Source organism: Microtus ochrogaster, unplaced genomic scaffold (assembly GCF_000317375.1).
Source record: "Microtus ochrogaster isolate Prairie Vole_2 unplaced genomic scaffold, MicOch1.0 UNK5, whole genome shotgun sequence".
NCBI lineage: Eukaryota > Metazoa > Chordata > Mammalia > Rodentia > Cricetidae > Microtus > Microtus ochrogaster.
This window is the reverse complement of record NW_004949103.1, coordinates 1477284-1485440: the sequence shown is the minus strand read 5'-3', so window position 1 is coordinate 1485440 and position 8157 is coordinate 1477284. Positions and strand designations below refer to the sequence as shown.

Genomic DNA, 8157 nt, shown 5'->3' with positions numbered 1-8157 from the left:
TAACAGGGTGTTAGATCCCCTGGAGTCCATACAGTGGTGGTGAGCTGCCTGACTTGGGTTCTTTGCAAAAGCAGAAAGCTCTCTAACCACAGAGCTGTCTCAGTAGCTCTGGCCCCATTTACTTACTAAAGCAAGTTACTAAAGCAAGTGCTCAAAAAAAAAAAAAAAAAAAAGCATTGCTTCCTGACAACACGGCCTTGAGCTAGTCCTTGAGCTTATAGGGCAAAGTTGCCAAAACCATAGGCTTGAGCCACAGTGACTCATTATAGAGATATGGTTCAGTCTGTCTGTACACAGCTGGGCTCCCTTCTCCTGGAGACCCTGGCCCGGGGGTCTTCTGTGGACTTTCCATACCTTTAAGAAGGTTTACAGCTTTTAGATTGTTCCCAGGACATGGTTTGTCCGTTATGTCACTCACTGGCCCCGTCAGTTCTGTACATGGCTGACTCTCAAGGTTCGTTATTGTCCTGCCTGTCAGCAGAGCCTGGCCCTGAGCACTTGGCCTAGTCTCCTGAGTCCGTCTGTGTCTGTGTGCATGCTCACATGTGTATGTGTGAGGGTGGATTCCAAGGAGAATGTCATGTGACATGCTCGTCACTGGGCTTTTCCACTGAACTTGGAGCTAGGCCGGCAGTCAGCAAGCCCCAGTGGTCCTCCTATTTCCAGTGACCCATGGCCATACATGGCTTTTCATGTGGGTGTTGACGATCTGAATCCTTATCTTCATGTGAAGCAAGTTTTTTACCGACTGAGCTTCCTTCCTAGCCCTGCCCTCCTCCTTCATTTCATTAGAATTATCTTTATCCAGATAAACTGACTTTTTCTGTATCGGACATCTTAAACTATATTGTTGATGCTTTGGATCTCTTTGTGTGGGGCACTTTCTGTTCCATACACGCAGTGTAGTACCTGTGTTCTTGTATGAAGCTCTCTTAGTTGTAGTTGGTTTGACTTAGGCTGTTAGGAAATACTTTAAGTTGTTCAAGGCAATTTCACAGCTATTTACATATTCCCTGAAAACATTTTAGGTTTGGCCTGAAGTAACAGATCCTGAAAAGTTTGTCTATGAAGACGTGGCCATCGCTACATACCTGCTGGTAAGAGCACTTGGCAGTGTTCACTCATGGAGTGTCTGAACCTTGCTTCTGGCAGATGCTGCTGGCCGGGGTGGACCAGTCACCAAGTCAGGCTTGTGGTTTGCTCTGCTGTGAAGTGACTTCACATCCTGCATGAGCACAGAGCAAATGTGTATCAGGAATTGGGGCTTAAGAGGGCAGATGGGCAGGAGTCAGTGAGACACAGTTGTCACTGTGGAGGCACTGACGATCCAGTGCCACCTAGCTGCAGCCTGGACCTCTCTCTTCTAGTCTGTCCTTAACTTGCTGGCTAGCCAGCTCAATTGGACACTTCTTTAACTCAGTACTCCTGATTTTCTTATCTATAAAGCATTTAAACTGAGCTTCCCAGTTTCCCTTTAACTTGTAGTTCTCTTAGTTTAGGGAACAGGGTTCTTTCAGTTGATAAGGCATGCAGAAGATAAAGAAACCCTGAATCGTCTAGGCGTGCTTGTGCCTGGAGATGACCACTGGATGTGAATGCCATTTTTACGGTGCTGGGATCAAACCCAGGACTTTGTGTGCTGGGCTCACTCTAACATGGTTACCTCTGAGCTATACCCCGGCCCTGAATGAATGTAGCATCAGAGGAGAAGAGTGGGGCTGGGGGACCCCTGTGTCCTCGGGCCAAAGTCCCCATCTGTTCTGCACATTCGTGTCACCCGTCTGGGAGCCCTGGGCCTTGGGAGAAGTTTCTCCATCCTTCCCCTCCCCTGTGGCATTAGTGTTTGAGTCTTTCTTTTTCTTTATAATACTCGGACTGGAACCCAGGGCCTCACACATGGCAGGCAAGTGCTCTATTACTGAGCCATTCGTCACAACTCTATTTCTAAAATCTTGAGACAGGATCCCACCAGGTTTCCCAGGCAAGCCTTGAGCTTACAGTCCTCCTGCCTCATCTTCCCAAGATGGCACATGTGTGCCTTTTTCTGTTAGGTTTGTTCTGGAACAGCATGAGTCAACATGTGGGTTGTCTTTACTTTGTCTTTTTCCTCAGATTCTATGGGAAGACGAGAGAACCGAGAGGGGAGTCACCACCAAGCAGTCCTTCGTGGACTTAGGGTGTGGAAATGGCCTCCTGGTTCACATCTTGAGCAGTGAGGGGGTGAGCATGGCTCTGTTGTCTTGTCTTAAGGGTGCTATAGGTTGGGCAAAGGGGGCCCATGTTTCTTGTTTTTAATTTTTTGAGGCAAGGTTTCAGTAGCCTAGTGCTTGCTGTGTCGTCCAGGTTAGCCTCAGACTCACAGAGAAACGCCTTCCCTGACTCCAGAGTGTGCAGCCACCCAGTTCCAACAACACTTCTTGCCTGGACTTGAGTCAGCCTGGCTCAGAGTGATGCCCACAGCTTCAAGCTTGAGCTTTCTGGGGTGTTTATAAAGGAGTCCTTTGCAGTGGTGTCCCTGTGAAGACCTGGAAGCTGGGTCTCCGTGGTGACAGAAAGGTTCTGTGGCCCTCTACCCAAGTGGGGGAATGAATAAGGTTGCAGCAGGGTGCAGAGATCTTGATGGGACTGATCACAAGCTTGCCTTCCCCTGCATGTTCCCTGGGCACTGCCTTGGGACATAGGCCACTGTGGTCCCATTTGAAGATCTGTGGTGATCATTGGCAGGGTGTGAGTTCTCACTAGCCATTTAGGTTTGTAGTGTTGCCAGGAGTTGAGAACTGTGCCCTTCATGTCCTGCCTTTCCCATGTGGCAGGGCAGTACCTGCAGACTTGTTTTTTTGGCCAGCTTACTGTAGTTGCCCAAACCTAACCCATGATTTCAAAACTGCTTATTTCAGCATCCAGGCAGAGGGATTGATGTCCGAAGAAGGAAGATCTGGGACATGTATGGACCCCAAACTCAGCTGGAGGTACTGCTGTCCCCGCTACCCCCACAAATCTGTAGCTCTAGCAAGACTTGTCTCCTAGAGTCAGCTGTTGGCAGGGGCACCTCTGGATTCAGTCACTGTAGGAGTTCACTTTAGTGTGAGTGCTCTGACATAGGAAGGAGAGTCAAGGGACACTTTGAGCTCTGCGCAGCCTCTGGTTACAGTGACCTTGCTGGAGACCTTCTTCCCTGAGCTATGCTGTTCATGTGTGTGCATAGGAGATGCTCCATGCTGTCTACAGTGGGGCGTTGTACCCCCACAAGGCCTGCTGCAGGAACCTGTTCAGACACCCGCTCTGAGTGATGACATGCAGCAGCCCCACTGGTCTTGTCTCAATTAAACCTCTCTGGAAATAACCTCATATACTCAGAAGTGTGTTTCCTAGTGACTCTACACCCCATCAGGTTGGCAATCACAATTAACCATTTCAACATGATGATCACCAAGTATTCATCAGTGCCAACACTGTACCCATGTGCCCCCACTGCCCCATACACTGCCTACAGCTGCTACTGTACCCATGTGTCCACAACTGCCACTGTGCCCATCTGCACACAGCTGCCACAGTGACCGCCACTGCTGCCCAGTCACTGCCCACAGCTAATACTGTTCATCTGCGGCAAAAAGTACAACTTTGGAGACTGTTGCATTTTCATTCATCATACCTCTTTTTCAAGTTGAAATGATATGACAAAGGCTTGAGGGGCAAGGAGCTCACTGCCAGTCCCTCAACTCATTCTTCCTTCTGTATTCATGGTTGCTTTCCCAGGGATTCTTAATTGCTTGTTGGTTTATGTTATAGGAAATTTTGTGTTTTGATTGTTATATGGCAAGGGGAAGGTTTTTGTTTTGTTTTGTTTTGTTTTGATCCAATCTATTCAGTGTTCTGTATGCTTCTTGTACCTTCATAGGAATATCCTTCTTTAGGTTGGGAAAGTTTTCTTCTATAATTTTGTTGAATATATTTTCTGGGCCTTTGAACTGTAATTCTCCTTCTTCTGCCCCTATTATTCTTAGGTTTCGTCTTGTTATGGTGTTCCAGATTTTCTGGATGTTTTGTGATGAGAATATGTTGGATTTGCTGTTTTCTTTGATCAGTGCGTTTATTTCCGCTATAGTATCTTCAGTATCTGAGAAGGTGAACTTTTGTAATTCCAACACTTGGGAAATAGAGGCAGGAGGATCAGCTATATAATGACTTCAGGCTAACCTTGCATGAGCCCTGACCTTAAAAATAGGAAAGAAGCTGGGCGGTGGTGGCGCACGCCTTTAATCCCAGCACTTGGGAGGCAGAGGCAGGTGGATCTCTGTGAGTTCGAGGCCAGCCTGGTCTACAAGAGCTAGTTCCAGGACAGGAACCAAAAAAAGCTACGGAGAAACCCTGTCTCGAAAAATCCAAAAAAAAAAAAAAATAGGGAAGAAATTTGAGAAATATTTTTAGAACTGGTCATGGTGACATATGCCTTTAAGCTCAGCTCTTGGGAGGCAGAGACAGGCAAACTCTGAGTTCTATACCAGCCTGGTCTACCTACTGTTGTTGGTTGTTTTACTCTTTTGGCTCTTTGCTCCTTGTCTCTTAGTGGGCCTACCACCCAGCTCCCAAATAAATCACACAGCAGCTTATTCTTATGACTGCCTGGCCTTAGCTTGGCTTATTTCTAGTCAACTTTTTTTTAACCTGAATTAATCCATCTACCTTTTGCCTCCGAGCTTTTATCTTTATCCTACATATCTCTCTCTCTCTCTCTTTCTCTCCCTCTTCCCCCAACCCCCCGTTGGTTGTGTAACTGGCCCCTTCTTTTCTCGTCCCTTGATCTTTTCATTCCTCCATCCTCCTCAGATTTCTCCTGTTTATTCTCTTTACCTGCCAGCCCCGCCTATCCCTTCTCCTAGCTATTGGCCATTCAGCTCTTTATTAGACCAATCAGGTGTTTTAAACAGGTAAAATAGCACAGATTCACAGTTAAACAAATGCAACATGAGAGAATACAACACATCTTTGCATCATTAAATAGATGTTCCTCAGCCTAAACAAATGTAACACATCTTAAATTAATATTCTTCAATAGTCTACAGAGTGAATTCTTGGCCAGCTAGTGCTAAATAGTGAGACCTTATGTCCAAAAAGAAAGATGCTTTTAGCGTCTCGAATTTGAGGACTGTTGGTCAGCTGGCAGGTGCATAGGGAGCCCTTCAGGTGGATGTGCAGTCCATAGATCCTCATGGTTGGTGCCTAAGACTCTGAATTATGTGTGAGACTGATAATCCACAGGAGTGATGTAGCAGAGTCAGCATCCCTGTGTCCTCAGTCAGGTCTTAACCCTCTGCTTGGAATGAACTTCAAACTGTCCCACTAGTAAGTCCTAATTGAAGGAGCGGCTGGTTGGTGTGAGGAGCTTTTAGGAAATGTATAGAAATTTGAGCTGTTTATTAGGGGTCCCCAGCACCTGACTCAGGAACCCCTTCTAGTCCCAGTGCCAACACTGCTGGTTCTAGTGTTGAGTATTTCAGTGGAAGTTGGCTGCGTTTCTGTTGCACTTTCTGCCTGAACTATGTACTGCTGGTGTATTTCCCAGTGAGTTTGTTTCTAGTTGCATTTGTATGGTGTCTGTGGTAGCTCTGCCTAGAAATCCCATCCATCTTGACTTAAGCTTCTTTCTTTTTTTTTAAAATATTTATGTATTTATTATGTGTACAGCATTCCTTTGGTGTGTGCCCACAAGCCAGAAGGGGGCGCCAGGTCTCATTATAGATGGCTGTGAGCCACCATGTGGTTGCTGGGAATTGAACTCAGGACCTCTGGAAGAGCAGTCAGTGCTCTTAACCACTGAGCCATCTCTCCAGCCCCTTAAGCTTCTTTCCAACCCTGTTCAGTGCAAGTGTGTTTAGAATTCCTTGTTAATATGTTGCCATGATGATCTCAGATTGTCTTAAGTTTGCGCATCAAACAAGATGGTTGCAATTTGCTATATTCAGAAGGCCTTTTGTGAAGCAAGTCTGGCTGTTTCCAGGGCAGTGTAGCCTGGTAATGGCAACCCAAAGTATAAATAACCTCTTGATTCAATGAAGAGACAAGCAGGAAGGTTTACATGTAGAGTGAGTGCAATGATAATAAATGTTGCTAAAGGCTTGTTTTCCTTTGTGGCGATGCACTTGGCAATCGGCCAGTTGTACATTCAGTGTCTCAGTGTCTGTGTAAACAGCACCACAGTTGTAACACTTCTACTGTGAGGCCTGCCATAGGGAGCTACCAGTCCTACTGTGAGGACTGGTGTAGAGTAGTGCTGAAGAGGCAGGCATGGATAGAGTGCTACTCCATCCCCTGGGGTCCATCCTGCACCATCTCAAGTTGTGATGGACCTCCTTCCTCTCTGTTTACCCAGTCAGTTCTCTAAGATGTCACTCAGTAATTCGAGACTGGCTTCTGACCTCCAGGAAGGGTGACGTGCAGAAACTGAGAAGGCAGGTGGGTGAGATGTCATGGCTGAGAGTTCACTGACCAACCATAGTGACAGAATAGCCCAGAACTGAGCAGACTTCATGTCCTCTTCTCAGAGGGGACCAGTCGTCAGCTGTCTCTCTGTTGGTTGCTTTCTGTGTTTATGCAGGAAACAAGTTTTAGTCATCACCCAGAAAAGTGCTCTTTTGGGGGACCCCAAAAGTTGCCAGGGATTTGTGTCCTTGGAGACCAACTATGGGCAGGACAGCCACCTCCTCCTCATAGTAAGCTGCACACCGTGGAGGCCTAGGAGGATCAGTGTAGGTGGACTGTGAGTCATGGCGGAGCTTCTGGCAGACGTACTGACTGCTTCCTCTCCTGTGACATTCTTAAGGAAGGTTCCATCATCCCGAGTGACAAGACCCTGTTCCCTGGTGTTGATTGGCTGATTGGTAACCATTCTGATGAGCTCACTCCCTGGATCCCTGTCATTGCAGCCAGGTGAGTGGGAAAGGCAGGTGGTTGTTTCTTCCTGTGCAGTGATGCCCACAATAGCGGCCCCTAGTCACTGTGGCAGTGCGGCATCTGACAGGGTAACTTAGAGCATTGAAATGACGGTAGCGTAGATATATTGAGTAAATTTAAATCTACCTGCTTTTCTTTTGAAACTGTGGCTACTAGAAATCCTAAGCCACACACGTGTTTCCTCTCGTGTTCTGTCAGCCAACACTGATCCCAGTTATGTCATCTTACGGATTTCTGTCCCATGTTCATAGGTGTGCGCCTTTTTTGGAAAGTATGCTGGTTTTAGAGGGTTTGACTTCCTTAGACAGATCTGCTGCACACTTAGACAACACTTTGTAGAGTCCGAAACACTGCCAGTGCCTTCAGCCCCCCTCTCTTAGTCTTCCATCAGGGCCTCTCTCCACCAGGACTCTGAGCTGTTTGTGCTCCTAACTCCACTCCAGGTCAGGTCTGAAACTTACCTTTGCTGTTCTGTCTTGAAATATGCATTTTTTTTTTCTTTTTCAAGATAGGATTTCTCTGTAGCTTTAAAGCCTGTCCTGGAATTCACTCTGTAGACCAGACTGGCCTTGCACTCACAGAGATCCACCTTTCTCTGCCTCCCGAGGGCTGGGGTTAAAGGCGTGCGCTGCCGCCACCCAGCTGCTGTCCTCCCTTATTTTCTGATTGCTACCTGAAGTTCCAGCTCTAGAAAGCTGATGCCACAGTGGGCCAGAGTAACTACACAGGAAAATTATTTTTTATTAATTCAGTTTCTGTTTTGTTGAAAGATACAATGTGCTGCATGGGTTTTAGAGATCTGTGGGAAACGATTCGGTGTGGTGACTATGCCTGTAACCCCAGTACAATGAAGGTGGAGACAAAAGTTAGGAAAAATGGTGCATTTGAGTGCATTTGCATCTGGGCCACATGAGACCTGTTGGCCTTAAAAAAGTAGATAAGAAAGACCCATTACTTTAGATGTCAGAATACCAGGAGCATCTTAGGTACTTGACCTTCTGCTGCTTGTGCATGCTGTGATGTGCCTACTTATCTGGGTCTCTGTGCTGGGTTCCTCGGGTCTTCCTGGGTCTCTGTGCTGGGTTCCTCGGGTCTTCCTGGGTCTCTGTGCTGGGTTCCTCGGGTCTTCCTGGGTCTCTGTGCTGGGTTCCTCGGGTCTCCCTGGGTCTCTCTGATGGGTTCCTCGGGTCTTCCTGGGTCTCTGTG

General features: G+C 47.1%; 1 protein-coding gene across 2 annotated transcripts in view; it reads left to right on the top strand.

The window, feature by feature from the left end:
• Trmt44 (tRNA methyltransferase 44 homolog) overlaps window positions 1–8157 on the top strand; it is a 22375-nt gene that overhangs the window by 4566 nt on the left and 9652 nt on the right. For both annotated transcript variants that reach the window (XM_005365923.3, XM_026788682.1), the window contains 4 exons: window positions 1029–1097; window positions 2113–2220; window positions 2898–2969; window positions 6821–6927. In XM_005365923.3, the coding sequence (XP_005365980.1) occupies window positions 1029–1097; window positions 2113–2220; window positions 2898–2969; window positions 6821–6927 (356 nt within the window). The remainder of the gene's footprint in view (window positions 1–1028; window positions 1098–2112; window positions 2221–2897; window positions 2970–6820; window positions 6928–8157) is intronic.